Here is a 23,207-nt window from a genome sequence, read left to right on the forward strand (position 1 = left end):
TTTTCTCCTCCCGTGGTGTTCTGAGATTTCATTTTTCAGAAGCACCATTTCCTATGCTTCCATGCCTAATGTGTGGATGCAATAGTTTCCAATTAGTCTCTTTTACCTCTGATGCTCACAGTTTTGCTGCAAAGATTTTTGAAGTTTTGCTATCTTCTGAACTTCTGTTCTACAACTTTCTTCCTCCTCTCACCGATTAGAAACTGGATCTAGCGTATGGTAGGCTCACAATTCAGGAAGGTGATGCACTGTCTAGTAAGAGGTCTGACAGAAAAAGTTACCTACTGTATCTGTGTGGAATTGTGTGTGTGTGTGTATAAATATATATATACACACACACACACGTATATATAAACTAATATCATCATGTCTTGAAGAAAGGTGGTTTCTCCAATGCATGAATTAAAAACTGCCAAGAGGAGAGAGAACTCACTTCAGGAAACCAACTTGTAGCCTTCTTAAACCCTGTGCCCGTTGCTGGCAACGGCTGCCAACAAATATAAGCACTTAAAGGGCAGGATTTTCCCAGCTCTCACTGTACCAAATTGGAAAGTAGTTTAGGAGACTGGAAATTCTCTGGAGCTAAGTGTTGCACTTCCTCCTAGACAAGACATCGAACAAAGATTAAAGACATTCTATTGACTAGACCATAAGCACAAAGCAGACTCTCGAGCCTGAAATAGTTTCCCTTCTGCTTCCTAGGAAAGTCCCTCAGAATTTCCCTTTCTCCCTATGCCCTGTGACCAGGCTTTATCCACTATATGAATTTGAAAGTTAAAAGTGAGGGATTTTTCCTCTTTCCTTCTTTGGACTGATGACATTTACTGAGGGGGTTTTATAATCCTGTCTTGGTGTGAAAGATAATTGCTGACTGAAGAAGGGGAAAAAAACCTTGTAAATATATAATGTATTGAGCAAGACATAGCTAAGGCTAGCACCACAGATATCTATGAAATTAATACACTAAATGTTGACTGTTTAAAAAAAAAAGCTTTTTTGCAATAGTGCTTTACAGTATAAGAAGTTCAATATTGTTCTTTGGCAACTTGGCTCGTCAGGTTACATCCTCTCTAAGTTTTATGGCTCTTCAGTTGCACTCTGTCACAATGCCATGCAGAGGAGATGGAAAACAAAGATAAAATGAATTGCATTCATGAGCTGTAAGAGACTTATCAGCTGGTAAGCAACGGAAGAAATTAAGGACTGATGAGACATGTCGTAGGCTAGGCAGAGTGCTGAGGTCAGACTATACGCCTGCATCAGTGCCTGCGCCTCAAGCTGTCCAAAACGTGATCTTGCTTAAATCACCAACAACCCCACTGGTCCAGGGGGCTGGTGACTGGCTGGGAAGCAGCTGCTGCTCCAGCAGTGGCTGTCCCTCAGTAACAAAAGGCAGTGCCCTGCTTCCCATTGTTTACGGGATGCTTGCCCTGCTTTGTCCTGTCCCTGATGTCCAGCAGCAGCACTCTCCTCCACCTGCTTTTCCAAGAAGCCTGCACCAGCTCTGTGCATGTGCATGTAGTGAGGCATCCCCAACCATCTACAGGGGCTTACTTAGAAAGGATGAGTTCAAACAATTCTGAGTTTTTCAGTATAGATGCAGAAAAAATGGAGCTCAGCCCATTGAGCGACGCAGCTGCAAACTGCAGAAATTTTTAACCTCATGTAGATAGTTAAGAGTAGGAATGTTTCTACAAGTAACAGACTAACAGCAACATTAGATGACCACTCCTTTGATGAGAAAAATATTTCACATGGAAAGCCTCTAATCCAGGTTGCTCAAAGTCTTGTAAAAACAAATCAAAACTACAGTGGAAGGGGAAGACCGTGAGGCAGACATTGAAGAGTGAGGAGAAATACCTGTCAGCCTCTCCCCCTCAGTGTGCAATAACCCCATATTTCAATATATCTTGGATCTTCTTGACTCTGTTTTATGAGGAGCTATATGGAGGGATTCATATCATTTGGCACACTGTCAAAAAAAAAAAAAAAAAAAAAAAAGCAATCAAGTACTTGATATGAACAGTAGGGAGATAAGCTGATTTCACCTCCTTCTCTCCTACCGCAACACAGCCTATAAATGTTTCTCCTCAGCTTATGACCAGCAAAAACTTGAAAACAGTAAGAGTTACTTTCGTAGAATTTGAGCTGTCAGGTCCTAAGCAGTGCTACTAATACAAATTGGATCATCTCTTTCTTCAAAAGGAAGTCTCACTTTCACAACTAACTTCATATCATCCAGTCTGGAAATACCAGTATCAATCCATGTTGTATTAATCTAATTAATAGTTTTATTGACATCAGTTATCTTACTCATAACTTCATGACTTGTCATATAGGTGAATCTAAGCATCACCTTAGCTGTTTGGTCATTGAACAGTGATCCCGAATCAGGCAATGCCACTGTTATAAAGGTCAGTTTAAGCAGATGACAGAAAAAAAAAAAAAAGAGTCACACAGTCAAAAATAAAGAATTAAGATTCTTATTCTGTGTTGACATTGTATTACACAATACCTCTATCTTCCAAGTAAATTAAAAAAAAAAAAAAAAAAAAAAGTAAAATAAGACATCAGCCAGAGAGTACTAGAACAAGATACTTGGACAGGAACTGTCTTCAAAACAAGAAAAAATACACAATATTTAGTCAGCTGAAGGAACATTCACCTCTATGCATCATCACTTCTGATGTAGCTCTTAAAAGCTAAGGTTTTCGAAAACACAAAGTAAACAAAAAACCACACACCTCAGCCTCTCTTGAGTAACTGCAATCTCTTGGAAGAAGAGTTTTTTATTCTTCCTAAGAATAATTTATTCATCAAAAGAGAAAATCATTTTGTTGGAACTGTTAAATAAAGAGCAGTGGAAACTCTCAGAAGAGCAAAAAGGAATTGAGAGAAAGAGGAACTTTGGGGGGAGCTGTCAGAAAAGCATTACAAAAAGGAACAATAACTTTTTGGTTTCTCTTCAGAAGTTTCATAAAAGGGCATGAGACCACCACACATCACCAGTCACAGGGATTAAGTCTCACCCAGCGAGCACAAGGCCAGGCAAAGGGTGGGACACACCACATGCTGCTTAGGCTGTGCATCCTGACCTTTCAGATTCAAACCTGCAGCATTCAGAATCCCAGCGGGGCTTACAGTGTGCAAAACAGGGACAGGCAGGGCTGGGAACACTTCTTCAGGGGCTGGAGCACAGAAATGACTCCCCCTAAGTCAAGAGCCTTTGCCCGGAAAAGACAAATGAAAGGTGGTGCCTTGCCATTCAGCAGAGCACTGGTGTTCTCTTGCAAAACTCATTGCTAAATCTAGCACAAAAGTTATGTTACATAAAGGACAAAACAGGTTTTAAGAGAACAGGATGCAAGCCTACTACTAAGCGTCACCAACAATTACCTTGCAAAACTACATACAGGACCACACAGCCAGTGATATAAAATGCCTCATAGATCCCTGTACAGACATCCTTCTGGTCCCTGGATTGACCTTCACCCCAGGGAAGCAAGCAGATGGCAGACACAAAATTCCCCAGAAATGAGTGCTGGAAATACGGATTACATGGATCTTAATTCCCTGAGAATTCAGTCAGGCCAAACATAACCTGAAAGTCCCCAATAACCGCAAGGCTGTAGCATCATTTGATCAGTGTTGATATCTACTGACTTGCATACCAGGAGCGTGCTTCCTTCCTTCCGAAACTTGAAATGAAACATGCCACATTTAGCATCAGTCCCACTGGGTCACCTGAACCCTTCCCATTTTGCAAAGCCGCAAACAACTTTAGTCTGAGAGCTATTAGAAACGTTATTCTGAAATTAAAACTAAAGTCTAGAAATTGGAATACTCAGACAAAGTGTGCTAACTTGCAAGTGATCTTTTTTTTTGGCCAGGCACACCCAGAGTTTTGTTATTTTCTTTCAAAATTTTGGTAATGTGTTTGAAAGTTTCAATCCTGCACACTTAGATCAGATGTAAACTTTATCTCCTGTTTCCCCCCACATTTTATTTTGTATACATGGACATATATATACACACATATTTAAATATGTGCACCAGAACTATTTATACAAAGTTGGAAGAAGAGATGGAAGCTTCTGCTGTAAGGTTCTGTATGGGGTACAGCTCTCTACTTGGAATGAATCATACACAGTCACTCTTTTATTCTTTAAGCCTGAGAAGGAATAACATTTCAGAGTACATAATAAAATTCACAACAATCTTCCAGCCTCCAGAGCCTGACTGTTGCTCACGATAATCGTTAAAACAGGCAATGGGAAATTCCAGCAGCACAGGAAAATGTAGGCAAGCCCAAAGCCAGCTCCCCACCCACCACGTGCCACCTCTGCAAATAGGTGGCGTGACTGGGGCACAGGCAGGGAAAAGAAAGGAAGCAGGGACAGAGTACACTATGCTTTAGAGAGAAGCAGATAAGGACAAGTTTGGATAGCTTTAACAGCCATAAACCTTACAAAAGCAAACTAACTTTAAAACCAGGCCAGCCTTCAGTCTTACAAGCGCACAAAGTTTCCTACGGTGCACCTGAAGACTGAGATCTTCCTCCAGAACTTGGCTGCCACCACAGCACATTTTATAGCATGAAGGTCAGGACGTTCCCCCAGGTAGCAAAGGCCACTTTTTTCCCCCCACTGCCTCGAGCAGAGAGGGTGAATTACACCAACAGTAAATCACATAAATGCTACTTGCCATTGTTCACAAATCCCTAGAAAATTACTTCTAAATCAAGGTAATTTACTTCAACAGCTAACACCTTAAAGTAGAAAGCTATGGTCATATTTTGATGCACGCTATCATGTCCCTGAACTCTTTCCTTGGACTAATTATAGGACAGCTGTCTAAACGATGCCTCATTTTGTTTATAGGTTTCTTTCAGATAAGATCAGAAATAATCACGCAGTTTCAGTACAGGCTGTTGCATCACAAGAACTTTATTCAAGAGGACAGATCACGATTTCTGCTCGTAAACTCACTCATCAGCTTTCTACTAGCAAAGGTAAAAGGACCGCATGGTTACATAGATAGAACGTTTAAAGAAGTGACAGAAGATTGCCTGGGTGTGTATGAGGAACAGCAAGGTGACATTTCTCAGCTCAGCGTGCTCTCAGGATTTCTCAAAGACAGGGAGAATGATGTCCCCCCCCCCCGCCAACCATGAGTAGCGGCAGCCAGTTAGCATAAGTTTATTTTTGAAAGCCAAAGGCACATAGGATAAAAACCAGAAGAAACCATCAGTGACTAAGCTGCAAAAAACTTTGCCAGATGCATAAGGAGATATTTCCTTCTTGGCAGAGTGGCTTCCATTCATCTGCTAAGTGCTTTTGGCCAACTATTCCAGAACTGCTGGCATCTCCTCTAGCTGGCGCCCGCCCCAGCCTGTACCACCATTTATTCCATGCCCAGCAGAATTACCTGTGCTACTCAGCCAGCATTAGGTGTTCAAGAACCAAGTGGAAAAGATGCCAAACAGGCTGGTCCCTTTAATATAACATGCAAATGTTGCACCCACATAGCCCACAGAAGCTTTTAAACTGGTGTCATACCCAGCAAGCACCGCAGAGGTACCTCCTCAGTGTGGAAAGGGTTCCAGCATCTTCCTCAGCCAGCCCTCCCTCCCAGGTCAAACATCCTTTCTGCTCTAGATCCCAAACTGGCCACTCTCTGCAGCAGGATCTTTCACAGCCAAAGCCAGCTGCTTTTATTTTTTTTTTTTTTCTTGGTAGCATAGCCTGACTGCTCAGCCACCAGAGCTGCTGCCCCATGGTACGATCACAGGTGGGTCACACTCCAGCTGTGTCACTCATCACTGCTGGTCTCTGATGAAACAGCTGCCCACAGAATCCACGGAAAGACTTGAGGCAATAGAGAAAAGGAAAGCCATCTGCACACAGCACAGGCCCTTGACTCACGCACAGATTTTCTACCCAAGGCATTTTCCCCTCCTGCTCTCCCAGCTGTCCTGACTAGCAGAGTTGTTCACAGAGGATCATCCCTAACACACTGCAGCAATGCTATTTCCAGGGTTAACAGAGCACTCCTGCAAAATATAATTTCCTTATTTTACAGGGAGTTTAAATGTTACTCCCCCCTCCCCCCCGCAGCACTGAGTATCCTTCCCCTCCTCCTGGTGGAGGAAAACAGCTTGAATCAGTTTTCTTTGTGACAAAGCCGTACTAGTCTGTGGGCACATGGAACATTTTATTTTCCTATTTGGTTGATTTAATTTTATTGCAGGCTGAGAGAACATGTTCAGTAAATGGCCTCACACCCATCTAACGTTTACGTCATGACAAAGATGGTGCCAAGAAGTTCCAAGTTTTGCAATTTAATCATATGCTTTAATCATTTCACATGCCTTAGTTACTTCAGGCAAGTTAGGATGTTAAAAAGAGGTATTCATTCTCCTGGAAATTATTTTTCATTGAAAAGTCTTACTCAGTTAACTGTTTTAGCCTCTCAAAAGAAACATGCCTAAATAATTCCTTTGTCAGATTAAAATAAATAGTAAATGGATTGCCTTAAATCTGAAAAAAAAGTCATAAAACAAATATATATATATATATATATTAGTTTCTTATACCTCCATTTGATATAAGCCCGTGCTTAAAAATAAAACAAATAGATATGAAAGAGCAAACAAACTAATCACTTCAGATGCTGCTCCATACAGTAACTGAAACACCTTACACCAGCTGAACTGCACTGACTGGATCTCCTCTTTAGCATACCAAGAACAATCCTGGTGAAGGTTCAGCATAGACATTTCCATTTCAAGCAGCTTCAGCTCAATACAGAAATAAATATTATTTCAAATAAACAGCAGTATATTGAGGTAAATTAAGGGTCAGGTGCTTCAGCAGGAACAGTCTGAAACATTCCCGTAGTTAGAGACAAGAAGCCAGATACACAGAACAAGACCTTCCTTGCTCCTTCTTTATGCACAAGCCTAAACTTCAATAGGGAAGTAACAAAAGCACGTGGGTGAAAAGAAAGACCAACATTCACATGCAAGCCCAATGTAGTTTGGTATTTCAGGTCTGATCCCACTTCTCTTTCAACCAAGGCTTTTGTACAGACATTTGTGGGAAGCAGAAACCCCACGGGGACTCTGTGTGAGTAAAGCAGCCAAAGCCAGTGAAGCAAAACAAGCTGGCTTGGCTGGAACAACAGCCTTCATTTGGCTCTTGAATCAGAATCAAAACTGTTAGAAAAGGGCTAATAAAAAAAAATAAAAATAAAAATAAAAAAAGCCTACATCAATTCTAGTGAAAGTACATCACTTCCAGGGGCTCTGACTTTAGGGTCGTTCCTGTCTGCTGCTGCCATACCTTTACACAGACCTCCTAGCTGGCCACATCTACTAAGTTTTGCCTTCTTTTTATATAAGAGATATCATAAGGACACCCTGTTGCCAACTGAGAGCAAGGGCACTGCTGCAGGACCACTGCAGAGCACAGCTGCAAAGCATCAGCCACCCAGCTGTCCTCCTTCAGCCCAGCAAGAGACCTTGCTGCTGCAGAGCAGCAAATTGGCATGGAGCCCTGGTCCCTGCATGATCACCTTGTTCTCGTCCTGGGCACAGGATAAGTTTGCTGATCATATTTTTTTGGGCAGCCTTATGTAGAACAGAACATCCTTACAAAGCTGAGAGGGAGGATACCATCAGTGTATCAGTTTAATTTTCTAAAGGAAGGAAACACATATGGAATAAGCTCACTTTGCATAAACGCATATCCTTGGTTGAAATAATAACCAGTACAATGGAGATGGAGGCAACCACAGGAAAAGGCCATCAAAAGCATGCAAGGCACATTGTTTTTAATCGTTGAAGAAAAAGTCAAACAGCCAAGTGTTTCATGGTGAAACTTCTGAACAAAATCCTTCTCTGCACCAGTTGTGTCAGCCAATACACATCACCTGCTTGCTCTTCTCAAACCACCACAGAGCAGTGCACCAGCAGCCTTGTGCCAGCTCTCAAACATCAGTTGTGCACACTGAGCTTAACTCTAAGCTAACCTCCAATACAACAAGAGTTGTATTGACCTGCCTGGGAGATGCCTTGAGCTTTCCAGAATATAAGACTTCCATCAGGCTGTCACAGCCCAAGCTCGGTCCTTCATAGTTCAGGATCTAGGGCCAGGGAAGGAATCCCAACTGATGCTCATCTTCAGCTCTCTACAAGAAGGTGCCAGATGGGTTGTGCTGTGTATCAGGAAACAGCTGGTAAATGAAACCAGAGCTTTGTCATGACAAATGAGGGAGAAGCACATAAATCCAGCTCTTGAGATTAGATTTTAGAGCATGATCACACACATTTCAGCCTTTGTGGGACTAGTGGGTTCCCTCAGGGTTGCATTTGGGATCTTGCTTACCCCAAGAAGCACCACTTCATAGTCACAGAATGGTTTGGGTTGGAAGGGACCTTGCAGATCATCTAACTCCAACCCTCCTGCCTTGGGTATGGACACTTTCCACTAGAAGATTCACTAGATTTCACCAGAAGTAACAGGCACAAGAACAGCTCTGTCACCATTCCCTCACAGAGCTGACTCAGTGAAAAGGGAAAAGAACCTTGGCCAAGCCACTACTTTCACCATATTATCTCTGGAGTAAACACTAGGGAGGAAACATCAATCAGATATTCGTATTCCTTAAACTACGAGGTGCTGAGAAGATGGGGAGAGGAAGCCAAAAATGACACTCCTTTTCTTCCTTGCCTTTTTTTTTCCCCTTCTTTGAGAAAGTACCTGATTTAACAGCCTCCTCAAAGAAGAAGTTCTTTTAATCAGTATTTCCCCTACAGGCTTATCAGGTATGACTGCGTTTTGTTGGTAGATATGCTGCTTGGGCCGTATTTGATAGAGTCTGAGGTACAGCATTTAGTGCTCTTGATCATTATGATACCCATTAGGTTTCACCATCTTCTTTGATCTCCCCGGCTACAGAACAAGAATCCTATACAGTGGGCTGAAAGCTCAGGGCAGGTCACTGCATGGTTTATGACTCATATCCACCCTACATGTGAAAATAAATTCCTAGTATTGTCTACACAGAGTGAAAGAAGAAAGAATGAACCACAGAAAACCAAGCACTACTAAATATCCTATTCCCTTCTAGAGAAATGCTTATGGCAACAAAAATTAGAGCATGTTTCACTCTTTTGCTTTTGTAGAGACAAAAGGAGCAGCTGGTGAGCTTGGTGAAGTTAGTGACGTGGAAAGGTTCCTAAGAGGTGGGAAGCCACAAAAATGAAATGGTAAGCTATGTTTTTTCTCATATTGCAAAGCAGCTGAAGTTTGTAGGCAGAGAGAATTTTGCCTAATTACCAATAGAGAATAATCTAAGGAGTAAACTATGGCTATGTATATCCAGTTAACTTTGCCCACATGAGAGGGTGCTGTGGTTCTTGTGCTTATGACTGAAGCCCCATCCCATTATGACCACTGAGAAAGCTCAGATCTGCAGGCAGGATTTACAACATATACCAAAACGAGACAACAAAGCAAGACAGGGATTTTAAGCCATCCAGTTCTGCATCTAAATTTTCTTCACAGATGAGGAATTTGTGAAACAGAGCATAAATTATGCCAAAGGAAAAAAAAAAAAAAAAAAAAAGGTCATTGATCTCTTCTCTAGCATTCCAACAAAGTTTTCAGCATTTCTATTTCTCTCATTTTATTAGGAAGACTCTCTGGATGGTTGCCTGCTTGCTGTTTGCATCTCTACCCAGAGGTAAATACACTATAATACATCTCTAAGAGTTGTGGAAATATTTACACATAAATACTCAAACTGCAATTATGTTAATGATCCACTGGGAATCTCTGAGCAGAACAAGTATGTGCTATGGTTTACTTTGGATTTATTTCATCACAGTGCAAGGTTTACTAGTACAGGCAATAACTCTGAGATACGGTTTATCTGAAATAGGTGTTTATGAGGTTTAGGTGTTTCAGGCTCACAAATCTCCACCTATAAAGTTCATCCTGACCACATCCTTAGAGCACTCCACCATTTCTGTAATATTAAGGATGGCTTGGAATCTCCTTCTTCACAATCCCAGATGTCTTGTATCATTTTTATTCCTCATTCAAGCTCATAAATGGCTTTCTACAGGGATATCCAGTTAAGTAAAAGGACTGGAGCCAACCAACCGTTTCTCCCCTTGAATCTTTGCATACGCACTGCCAAATTCTAGCACAGCTGGGCTTCTGACATTATATATCATGACCTTCCCTATTAAAGGGATATGCTAGTATGTGCTGGTAAGGGAGTCTTCCACAAGCTACAGGGGCAACTCCCTGTAATTTCTGTATTTGAAGCTTAAGTTTAGCAACATTAAGACCTCTGTGCAGGGTCAAGACTCCTTCATTTGTTCAGAAATGTCCCACTTTTACCAGGTGTTGTAGTGGCCCAGAAGGTTACACGTCATCTGGAAGTGGTGTCTCCCTCTCTTCTAGAAGCACAGCTAGCATTTTTAGGGAAAAACTTTCATATGTTTCTGTAGAGCTGTGTGAAAGTCTATCGCAACTCAGGATGGTCTTTCGGTAGATGAGTGTACCTGTAAACACTCTGAGCCACTGAAGTGCTTAACCTTTGACTCATTTTCCCCCTTTAAATAAGGAAGTTCAAATTTAGTGTTTCTGAGCAAGCAATTAGGATTGCAAACAGCCCCCTACCCTTCTTCAAATAATTTGGCATATAGGTGAGACACTATCCTGTAAGGAATTATACAGGATTGCCTTGTCAGGCTAACACCTTTCAGTTTGAACCCATAAATACTCACTAAACAAAACACGGAAATTTTCTCATTGCCACACTTCTAACACCAGAACATTTTTTTGCTTATCACTTTACTTCTGTGACTTTCTTTGTCTAGCATCAAAACTACACTAGCATTACCAGAGTGAACTTGGAGGTGGGTAGGTAAGAGAGAGAGAGATTCAAGAGCCTTCCACTCCCAGGCCCTTTTTCACAAGGCATAAATCCTGGATCTCCTCCTGGCATCTCACATTCCTCTGGTGCAACCAATACACAATTGAGAAAACTTTTTTTTTTTTTTTGAGGAAAAAAAAAAAAAAAAAAAAAAAAAAAAAAGATGGTTGCCACATATCACCTTCAGGAGGGGGGAAAAGAGAGCAACAAAAAAGCCATGTCTTTAGGAGCTTTCCTGTACCACACTTTGAATACCAAGGCAGCAGTATTTGTTCATCATGGAAATCCTAAGAATTGGCCAAGTTACCACTCTTAATTTCACCTTGATAATCTTGAATCTTGTGCCAGCAAGTTTAAAACTACAAGTTGCTTTTAAAACAACAAAAACATGAAATAAAACCAAGTCTCACCTTATGTTCAAGTCCCACATCTGCAAGCGCAAGCTGTGTGCTGACACACATTTTTGCCAGTGTAGAGACTGCACAAGGCCACATGCACCAAGCTTTCCAGGTAGATAGATGAGTGCTGCTCACCCTGCTCCACACATCCCAGCAGCAAGCTGCCAGCATTCCTGGGGCTCACTGAATGAGTGCTTCAGTCTCCTGGTCAGGAGAATTTACTTCCACGCCTTCTGCTGTATCAAGGACTGTGTCAGAAGCTTAACAAAACACCACCTCATCAGCATTAAGCATAACTTCAGCCTCCTTCTCAAGGCTGGCTTTCATATTCAGCTTGTGTTCAGAAGTCTGCCCATCTATGAAAGGCCTCATGAGCCTGGAGGCTCTGTTAATTAACTCATTACAGCCAGATTTCAATCACCTGTTCTTGCTCCAGGCAACTCCACCAGAGCCTCCTCTTAGGGCAGGGTGGGTTGGACCCCATGGGTGTTTACAGACTCATCCCTAGTGTTAAGAAACCTGTATAACACCTCATGCAGGAAAGGAAGAGTTATGCTAGGCTTAGGTGTGCTGAACACTGCTGTCCTCAGTCTTCAGAAAAAGACTTCAGAGACAAAAAGAAAACTGATGCACTTACAAAGCCGCTATCAAGTTTAGAAGTGAGCACAAACCAGAGATAGGACAGGCACTCTTTTCTCCTCTTTCCCTCGTTAAAAAAAGCTTGTCTGTTTTCCCAAATAGAGCAACAAGTTTCGCTAACTTTGGGATTGTCTTTTCTTCACCTATGTGCAACTAAGTACACTGCTAGCACTCCTAATAGCATCCTGTGGATGGGATTCACCCCACCAGAAAGCCCCTCAGGAGGTTTGCTTTTTCCTGGGCTTACAAAACACCTGCAGCAGCTCCAGACGCACTCATCCTCCCTCTGTAGCCAACCACGGCCAGCAATAACCCTCTTTCAGACCTGGCTTTGCCTTGGAGAGACCATCGAGCACAGCCTTGCTCAGCCCCCTGGGGCCCCAAGTGCTGAGGGATGGGGCTCAGGCTGCTCCCTCCCCTCCTCACCCTTCCTCACCTGGTGGTGGCCCTCCAGCTGTGCCAGGGTACAGCACTAATTGCTAATTGCAGGGCTGAGGTGGCCTCCTTGGGGCATTCAGGGTCATACATCCTCTAGCAGTAAGCATGCAATGCAGCGGGTGCTGGACTTCATTATAAATTAAATAATAAGACAATGATTTGGATGTTACTGAAATTCTGGTCCCTATATTGTTTTTTTTTTAGCTAAAGGTTTAAACTGTGGGGCAGGTTTAAACTGGGATTTTCAGCTGAAAAATCTGCAAACCTAAGGAAAGCAGATGTATGTTGAAAAAATTTTAATAGAAGACACTCAGCACAGTGATTTAGTGATCCGTATGATACTTTTCCTTCTGCTTTTATGTCTGTCTGGAAGGACACAATGTGAGAACAAACAAGCCTCAAACCAGACACTGATAAATATGGAAACGTAGCCCTCAGCATGCAACCAGCTGAACCCTGGCCGGTATCAGAGACCTCAAGAGGGAACTGGGGCTCTCTTTGGTCTTTAGCCCAATACATGCACAGATCTGGCGGGCTTACAGGCCTACAACACTGAAATGGCTACGGTGCCACCAAGAACATTTTATTTCTATATTTAGTCTGAATAATTGCCCCTTATGCTTCTCAGAATTTTGGCCATGAAAACAGATTGAGCTGTTTCACAGTGAAATGTAGTTTTTCTCTCTGGCGCAATCCCAAACTCATGCTGCTTTTGTTTTTGCTCCCTGCTGGGGATGAAAGTTTCCCATCCAAATTAATTCATCTGTGTTTTAATTTATAACATCGTTTTGTGAAACAGGTTTGGTCAAAGCGTTAATTTCATTCTGTGCTGAAAATACCTAGTTGTCCACGCTTTAACTCTTGCCTTTATTCTTTAAAAACAAACAAACAAGAAACAAATCAATAAACCAGGTAGAAATGCATAGAAACCTGGCCTCCCGCTCTCCCTGCCCGTTTGCTCACCAGCAGGATATGTTCACAGCGGTTCTTGCATTTGCTGGAATTGATCGGTAACGTTTCTGCCAGACACACACAGGCCACATGTACAGAGCATACCCAGGGACTAATAGCCCATTTCCTTGAGGCCTTGGAAAAGGAGCTAGAGGGAGAATGGCAGGCCTTTTGGGGCTGCTGGGAGAATATCCCAAAGAGTACAAGAAGCCCAGACACAAGCATTAGCAGGAGCCTTGAGTGCACCCAGACGCAGTTGCACAAAGGAGCCCTGTTCTGTCAGGCCATCTTCACGAGGTCAGGCTCCTTCCAGGGGGACTCTCCACCTTATTTACGAGTCTGGAGCCATGACGGGATAGGCGGCAAGGGGAGCCGGGGGAGATCCAACTCCTCCAGGACTTTTCTCTTGACAACAGCAACACCTTTTTCATGCTTCTCCTTTTTTCTTCAGCCAGACTTCCTCCAAAACCAAAAGTTGTTTAATCACATCTGTCTTCACATCCCCACATCCCTTCCTGCCCTTTTGAACTGACTGCTTAATTTATCTGATTATTCAATATAGAAAATTACAGTATATAAAAATATATAACTTTATAATATAAAATATTATAACATATTCATAGACGCTGAGGAGAAAAATCACCAGCTGAGGAGACAAGTTCAAGCAGCTGATGAAGTGGGTGCAATTTGCATGCAGCATCATCTGTCCTGCTGGGCACTGAGCACACATAGCCCCCAGTCCCTACATAGCACGTGCTGCCTCCTGCCCAGCTGGGAGCAGGAGGACACTGGCAGAAGAAAAGGGAGGAAAAGGCTGGGAAAAGAGGCAATAACAACGTGAGGAAGGCAAAGTATAGGAAAGTTGGTGTCCCTAGCTTTGCTGTGTGCTGAGGAAGTTGTCTGTTTTTATTCCAGGTCAACCAGACACAACGTGCCATGCGTTTGTTGGAGAAAATGTCATTTTGCCTTGCGCCACCACCTCTCCCAGTGAACTGGATGTTTCCCATTTGATGCTCTACTGGCAGATAGAGTCTACCATAGTGCATTTTTTTCACAATGGGGAAGATAAGCCAACGTTCCAGAATGCAAATTACAGCGGCAGAACCAGTCTGTTTTTGGATCAGGTGAAGCACGGCAACTTTTCCCTTAAGCTCTCCAATGTCCAGCTAGAGGATGCAGCTGTATATTCCTGCATCTCTAAGCAGTCTGGGAATCATCCCACGCCAACACAGAAATCTAAAATTCATCTCAATGTATCAGGTAAGATTTTTGTTTAGTTCACAGTGAAGTTGTTGAGGGAAGCATTTCTTGCAGACAAGCCACACATAATGGCCATTGTTAGATGAGTTCAATTTTTAAAGCAAATCTTCATGCAGTTTCACGCTGTTCCTTGCTTTATCTGGAAGAATATGACTGGAGAAGAAGAATAAATGCATCTTTGCTTCAGTACAGCATATCCACAGAATTAGCAGGACTCCTGAGGGCAAGCCACCTGGCTCTTCCCCCTCCCTTTCCAGGAGATATTAATGAGGTCTCTAGACTTTTAAGCATTTGGCTACTTGGGGTGCTGTACTGTTCTGGATCCACCTTGTTCCCAGCGGGATGGGGGAGTTCATTTCGTTGTTTGTACTTGGGTCCGTGAAGCAGGATTAGCTTCACCACTGGCAATTCAAAGTCCAGGCCAATACCCTTTCAGATGACAGGAAGCCAGTTGCTAATTGCCTTTTGCCTTGCCTTTGCAAGGCTGAACTCATGAAGTGAGAATATTATTTTTCTTCCCTAGGAAAATGACCAAGACCATAACCCCCACTCGAATAATGCCAAACAGCTGAGCTAACATGTTTGAATCACTTATGAGCATGGCTAGTGGAATGCTCGGCTATTTGGTTTGACCAGTTGACTGACTGAAAAAAATAAAATAAAAAGGGGATAAAAGTCAAAAGAAATCATAATTTGTTCAGGTTGTTTGTACAAATTGGCTGGAAATGTTCATTATAGTCAATGACACACATTTCATTCAGCTTAAAACAGAAAATATTTGTTTTTCAAGACATTTACACCCTCTTTATCTTTGTTTTAAATCACATAATTCTCAAGAGACAAATGCTTTTGAAATGTAAAGTGATATACTTTTGTTCAGCAAATCTAAAAGTGAAATGTTATGCAGTTTTCAAAATTGATTTTTTTTTTCTTTTTTGAAAATGCAGAACCAAAGTGTTTTCATTATCTCGTTTTTTGGGAGCAGTAAAACATCTTTTCTTCTGATTTATTTCTGTAATCACACTTAAACTTTCAATTTATTTGTTAAATATATTCTTCTCAGAAAAACTGCTAACCCTCAGATCAATTATTGACGACCTTTTTCCTAAGGTTAAACAAATAACTAATTTTTGTGTTTTGTTTTGTTTTGTTTTTTCCCCAGATCGATCTAGCACTGTGGAGACACATTCCCCTCATGGTAAGGCAACAGTCCTTAATGTGCTAAGTGTCTGAGTGATTATCTTTGATTAAATTAATTAAATTTATTAGTTTGAATTCGAATTTGGTAGATTGATAAACTGTGTTGAATAGAGAAAGTCCAAGATGCTTCTAGCAAAATACAAACTTAGATCCAGCTGTTCAGACAGGGAAAAATTACCTTTACCACCAACACAGACCTAGACCACAGAAAAAGGAATACTGAAGTGCCAGTGGTCCCCAGTCCATAAAGCTAGCCACCATTAAGAGCATCATAAAATCAATAAAACACAAGTAACATGGAAGCCACTCCATGCTGGGAGATAAGACCTTTGTAAATTACCTTGGTATAAATGAACTACTAGATCTTGGGGAATTTGTCAGTAAACAGAGTAATAAATATGCTAAAAATACAAGAATGATGACTACATAATGTCCTTCAGGAAAATTTAAGTAGACATCATCTGACAGCAATTCTAAAATACAAGGCATATGCTAAAGTCTAGGTTTAATCATTACAGAGAAGTAACAATAGTAAGGTCAATTACAAACACTTCTTGAGTACATACAATACAGAAGTGCCATCCAGCCCTGACTTGCCATGGTCAAGAAAATCTCCCATAAAAAATCCTGCTTGTAAGTCAAATTATTCATACTAGCTCTCAAAGTCTTAAATTGGTGTCATCAAACCTGTAACACTTTCTCATATAAAAATTAATGGCTGTAATTTGTATTTTACTTAGCATAGCTGAAAGATATAATCATTTACATGGCAATCATTATATTAAAGTCAATGTAGTATGTTCAGCCACAGTAAGATGTTGCAACAAGATTGGGTGGCAATAAACTCAAATGGAAACTGAGGAAGAGAACTGTTGAAGTGTTTCATCATTATCATGCAGAAACTTTCAGCTTTATACCTCATGGGCCATAAACAATTTTAAAAGTTAGAGGAAATGTCTTTTTTAGACCTAATGTAACTCCTCTCACTGGCTTAGAGACCTTCATAGAACACGAAGTTACATATAAGATGGTGGCCTACGCCTTCAGTGACACAGCACTACATGAGAACATCGTAAGAGCAAATAGAACAGGAGCTATAACGCCTCTAGCTGTTACCTTCCATGAGAAATATCAGATTGTCAAGGGTCAAAATTTTTAATGAAACCTTTTCAAAATTAAATGCAAATTGGGTGAGCATAAATATGCCTATATTTAAAGAAGATCATTTTATATATATTTGGCTTCATTGAAAACTCTCTGACAACTTTTCCTCAATGGAAATAATTGCTTACCATGAAAATTTATTTCTATAAATGAATAAATAAAAAGATTAGGAGAAGGGAGAGTGTTTCAGCTTTGCTATAGTAGGATAAACTGAATCACAAACCTTACACATCTGAAGGCTTTTTTACTGCTGGATATTTTTTTGGGGGGGGAAGGGGGTGGATGGCAGAAAGAACAAAAGCCTAACTTTCAAAACATACGTTTTTGCAAAAAGAAAAAAATATTTCCTGTTGTCAACATTATTTTTTAAAGCTAAAAAAAAAAAAAAAAAAAGGCATAGCACACAGGCTTTTTTTTATTTTTGGCAATTTCTTAAGAAAGGCAGGAAAATAATTTGTTCTATATTAGTTGCTATTTTGGAAGAGAGTTAGAAAAGTTAAAAGACCTGCTGAGAGCAAAAAGGCTGCTCTATGCAGAAATAGTTCTCACGCTGTGCAGTTATTATAACCAGATCAGCAGATATTTCATTTTTTTTATAAAACTGGAATAATTTTGATCTGTTTCACCTTTGCTCCATTTCTATTCATTTATTTGCTGGGTTGATTTTTTTGTCCTATTTATCTTAAAGAGATTGATTTTACCGTCACTTTACTGTCACCATGTTGTGGGAGATTCCCTCTGGGCTAATAGAAACCTGGTTTTAAGTTTATTTCCGGGACAAAGGGAAGTGCATAGGCCTGGCAGAGGTCATGACACACCAGGAGACTTGCTATCACCTGATAGTTACTTCAAAGCATTACTGAGGACTCCAAACATTAACTTGTTCTTTACACATTAATACATCATACTCCTTCCAGAGGGAGGGGGAGGAGAAACTCACACTGGTGACAAGAGTTCAACACTTTGAAAGCCACTGCCTGCAGGTCCAGAGATACCACAGCAATTGGAGTAGCCTAAAAACTGGTATAGAAAAAAATGTCTTCCCAGAGAAGGACTTTGACCTGAACAGCTATGGGGAAAAAAAAAAAACTGTACTGCTTAAGTCAGGGGTTTAAAATCTTTTTCTTTTTGCCTTTGTACTACCTTCCTCATGGGTTGCAGGTACCAGCTTTGGCAAGGCTATTCTGTGGTTCATGCCAATCCACACTACAAAGAGTGTTACGCAGTGCTACTGCCATCTGAGTCTCCGTGGCCTAGGCTTTTTTATATTTATATAAATATAAAATATTCATATTTTATATTTTTATATTGTTATATAGATAATTGAATGCCTACCTCGGGCTCACTCTGTGGAATTATAATTTATTTATATTTTTTGGTTGTTGTTCTATCAGGCTTTTGAACAAATATTCTCAGCCATTCAGAAATGGAAGTTGTATTAATTGTTGCTCAGTGTCTGTGCCTCCTCTACATAAGACAAAAAATAATTTACCACAGTACCTCAAAGCTGGATTTTCTGTATGGTACAAACACATATATGCACAAAAAGTAGGATTTTGAAAATGGGCCGAAATCTATGATTTTATAAGCAATCTTCCAGGAGGGCATTCATATAAAAATCTCTGACACAAATTTCAAACACATTTCTTGTCAAGCCACTGGTTCCATGCAGACTTTCTGTTTTTTCCATTTTCCAGGACACAGCCAGATTTCCTCAAGAAGCCCTGGCAATGTACCACATCTGGACGTACTCCTCTCTTTTCATCTCCTGGTCACACTGGCGGGTTGGCGCTTGTAAATGGGGAAGCTTACCTCCCCTTTGGAGCTGTCCTCAACAGGAGCACCTTGCTGGAGAGAAGAGCTCTGCAAGGTCGTCGTGACAAGTGCTCCTGAAAGAGACACCAACATCTGAAAACAGAGCCAGCAGTAGGTGTCTGTGTCTCGTGTTCCGGAAAACCAAAGGCAGCAAAACTCACAGGAGGCAAGCCTGCTTTTTCATCTGGATCTTGGAGACCAGTATTGGTGCTACAGTATTAACATTTTACCCTGAATTTTATGGTTCTGTTTTAATGACTGACAGAGCTACAAGGACACACGATCAACCTAGTGAGATCTTTTGCCTAAGAACTCGTCTCCTTCAGGAGAGGGGGCAATTACTCCGTTAGATAAAAACTGGAAGTAGGAAAAGGCTCGCTTTGTGAAACATGTGAAACATAAGGATGGAAACCGTATGAAACTCGAGGCTGTGGAACTTCAGCTTCTATTTTTAGCGCCGAGCGTCACGGACAAGCGGAAGCAATATTTTTTTTCCTAAAAAAATGAACTACTTCTTCATCAGAAGGGTGAAGCTGACAGAGGAAGATGATGAAAGTTCAGAAAACATCAGCACAGCGGAAGGAAGTGATGGATTATTACAAAACCCACTTCTAACTAAGCCAAAGTCCTCAGAAGGCTGAATTCAGCATTTTCTCTATTTGCTGTGAGTTGCACCCGCCAGGTGAGAGCAACACAGCCCTTGTGGCTGAGCCCCCAGCTGGGGCAAAGTGGCTCCTAAGGACACCCAGTGGGTCATTTGGATTCGGAACAGTTCCACCCTCTTTCCAAAGGAAAGATAGGATTGTTTTTGCAAGGAAAGGAACAGAAGAAAGCAGTGCTTAAAATGGTATCCATTGAGGTAAAGGAGACTGTTACTTTTGACTTTCTTTAGTTAAGGGCCCTTCCCCGTGGGAGGGGAAGAGGGAAAATCACACATGCAGCCTGTGCTGCTGCTGCAGGGCTCTCAGCTGGTAACTTCGTCTGCCCTGGGTATAGAGCAGCTTAGTATAGCTGCTGGGGTCCCATTTCATGAAAAGATTTTAATATGAGAATTGTACATACTGTGATCGTCTCTCTGTGTCCACTGTTTGTCTCAGATTCCATATATTTAAACAAAACACAACAAACAAAATAAAAATAAAACAATTGGTGAAAGCAACGGCTTGGTATCATGTCAGAGTTCTTCATTTGTATTGCAGCTGCTCCTACAGTTTGCTAAGCTCTCTGAGCAGTCAGAAAGTTCAAAGGGTGAGATCCATACAGGTCCACCAGTCCCAGACATCTGAACTGCTCGCCCTCATCTCCAGGGCTGAATGACTTTTAAAATCGAGTAGCCACTTCAGCAGCCACCCACTTTTCAAAATGTGCTTCAGGCAAAATGAAAGTGCACCTCCAATCACAAATGTATGCTGTGTGAGATGCAAAAGTTTCCTGGTCAAGCAAAGAAATAATTACTTGAATAAATAGATGTGGGCATGCAGGGCTAGAGCAGCCTCACTGCTGTGGAGAAGGACAGCCCAGCTGTACATTCAGGAGCTGGCACTGTGCTGGCTGATGCTCACGAGGAAGCCCCAAGTTCCCTAACTCCTCGGCTTCTTTCGCCCCCAGAAGCGATTCTCCCTGCCCATGCAAACTAGCATGAATCACAGTAAGCACACAGGCAGATGATGGCAGGAGGAACAAAGGGTGGGGGGACAAAGACTGGATGACCTCCAGCTGTCCCTGTAACCCTATTTTTTTATGACTCAGATTTGTAACAGCACTTGGGATGTTTAGCACCCCTGTTTATCATATTTTCCCACAGCTGTAGTTAACGCCATTCCCAGTGGCAATATACTACCACCATTCAGCTTTCCTGTGAGACTGCAAGGGAAGGCTTGAAATGACTGGCAGACCTTGATTTGTCCTTCCCTGACTGGGCGATGACACGACAAGCAAATGTCTTAAAGTTCAGCGTGCAGACCACGAGCAGCATGTACTACTTCTGTTTTCCAGTTTCACTGTGAACTAGAGGGATAGCTTTGAAAACAAAGGAGCACAAAAATAACTCATACATTTAAGGTGGAATTTTGCCTTCTCTCACTTGCAATACCTTGCACATGCCCATTTCATGTGGTAAGAGCACAGGCTGAAAATCTGCTACCATAAAACTTACTTCATAGACCACTTGTGAATTATTCTTGCAAACAAAAGGCTGTTAAAGCAAGTTTATTTATTTTTTTCCGTGTGTGTCAGTGACACTGGTAAAACGGAAATGAAAAGGAGTTTCTTTGCTCCTCTTGTAGTCTAACTGTACAGTAAGGTTAGTGGTTAATGCTTTTCACTGACTTCCTTCCAGTTCCATATGATACAAGAGAAATGGCCCATAAAGATCATCAGCAAGACATGAATGTCATACTTTCAGCGCAGAATTTTCACTGCTATTTCTGCTAAGTCTGAGGGCACTCATTCACATAGCATGCTGCTCTGCAGTTGAATGAACTGAAAAAAATGTTGAAAATATGCGTGGAAGGCAATTATTTTTTAAACATGTAGCTGGAAATTATGTTGCTTTGGGTAATGTACTTGTTGTTGCAGCTTCTGTTTCAGCTTCTGGGACTGTCCAAGTTCAGGCCCTTCTTTTCCCCTCTCTCACTCTCTCTTCCCCCAGAGATCCTGGCCACCACTGAAATCACCTTGGAAAAGATAGCCAAATATCAGTTCCTTATTTCTTCCAAGGACTTAGGCTGACCCATGCAGCAGATAAGCCTTCTCTCTGCCACTGAAAGCCATGTGAAGGAGGAAAAAAGACAGGTCAAAACAATCACTCCAGCCTTGGAATGCTGAAAACTCTCAATTATTTGCAGATGGAGGATTATCTAAGCTGCCACTCTTAAATATATAGAAATATATATATATATATAAATATAAATATATATATATACACACATACACATACACACATGTAAGATAATGCTAGCTTGCAAACATACAGACCCTTGAAAGAACAGGAAGTTTCCTTCCAGGAGCATTACTTGGCCTGATAAAACTCCCTCCAAAACCTCCAACAAACCTTGGGTTTAGGTCACCTTCCTATAAAAGCATTATTATAGAAAACAAACACACACCACCACCACATTATGTATTTTTATCACTTTATCCACTTTTTCTCGTTTTTCAATGCTGATTGTGTCACAGGAAAGTTTCGTGGCTTCATACGGGTGTGTTTGATATTATCCTTTCACAGAGATAAATGAGAAGGCGCAGTATCGAAGAAACGAGTCTTTGCAAGACAGCTGGACAAACACATCATGATGGAACTGGACTTCCATTTGTTTTTGTTAAACAAGCAGGAAGCAGTAATTGTCTGATTCCCTTTATGGGTCCAAAACGTTAACATAAAAATGCCTTTAGGAAGCAGCAGCTGGAATATGGTGCCTGCCGGCTAAGTGCTGCTGTTCCCAAGGTGCCCCCTGCTGGCGCTGTGTGCGTTCACCAAACCGCCTCCTGCAGCCACAAACCACGGCGTAAAAACGAAAAGAACGTCTCAATCCCTATTCTCATTTCTGCTTTTAGAAGAAGAAAAAAAAAAAAAAAAAAAAAAAAAAGGCATGGTTATCAAATTTGTGAGCATTGCAGCATTGCAGCAATCCACAGGGGAACGTTTCCTAAAATGGTTCTTGTGCATAAGCACGGTAAAATTGGGCAGGCAGAAACACCACTGATGGATGGGTAATATCTCCTCACCCCACAAGCTAACCCCATCACGGCACTCGAAAACTAGTGCAAGCTGGAGGGGCAACTCCCACCGTATTTCAGTGAGACAAAATTATTAAACACTTCCTGCAGATCAAAAATCGCAAGATCCGTAAGCCAGATAGCGCATGCCTCCTTGTGGGGGCCCAAAGAATGCACATTTTTTGACATATTTCTGAAAGCATTTAACAAAAACACATCAATCACAAACTTCCACCCACTTGGTTCAACTAGCAAGCCCCTGAGTAGATCCAAAGAGCCCTACAGAAGGAAAGGAAAAACCCAACTCGACAGACAAATGTCTCTGTTAGTCTCTAAACCCACAAGGAATTTCCCTCCGAATTTACACTGGCCAAAAGCCAAGACAATAATCTTACATCTTCCATCAAAGTTTAAAAATCTTGTATTAATACAAAACCTTAAAAAAAAAACAAACAGTGGGTATCAAAGGTTAGTACTCTGCACAACATTGTGGAATTACAGCAACTCGCCAATGAAGAGGAGGCAGGAATGGGTCCTGAATCTTTCACATTTAAAAATATTTTCTCTGGAAGAAGAAGGATAGAAAGATATGCTGAAATGTGATTATATCTGGAAAATAATATTTTGTCTTTGATTTCCCCAATGCACGTCATTATGTCCTGTCCCCAGCAAATG

At 41.4% G+C, this 23,207-nt stretch overlaps 1 protein-coding gene across 1 annotated transcript in view; it reads left to right on the forward strand.

Annotated features, from left to right (window-relative positions):
- Positions 1 to 16,995, forward strand: part of ICOSLG (inducible T cell costimulator ligand) — a gene marked incomplete at both ends in the record, with an annotated part of 58,913 nt that extends 41,918 nt beyond the window's left edge. The window contains 3 exons of the mRNA XM_084289943.1: positions 14,292 to 14,636; positions 15,799 to 15,834; positions 16,832 to 16,995. Coding sequence (XP_084146069.1) covers positions 14,292 to 14,636; positions 15,799 to 15,834; positions 16,832 to 16,995 — 545 coding nt within the window. The remainder of the gene's footprint in view (positions 1 to 14,291; positions 14,637 to 15,798; positions 15,835 to 16,831) is intronic.
- Positions 16,996 to 23,207: the final 6,212 nt, after the last annotated feature.

This window comes from Netta rufina (genome assembly GCF_964035555.1).
Source record: "Netta rufina genome assembly, chromosome: 1".
Classification (NCBI taxonomy): Eukaryota; Metazoa; Chordata; class Aves; order Anseriformes; family Anatidae; genus Netta; species Netta rufina.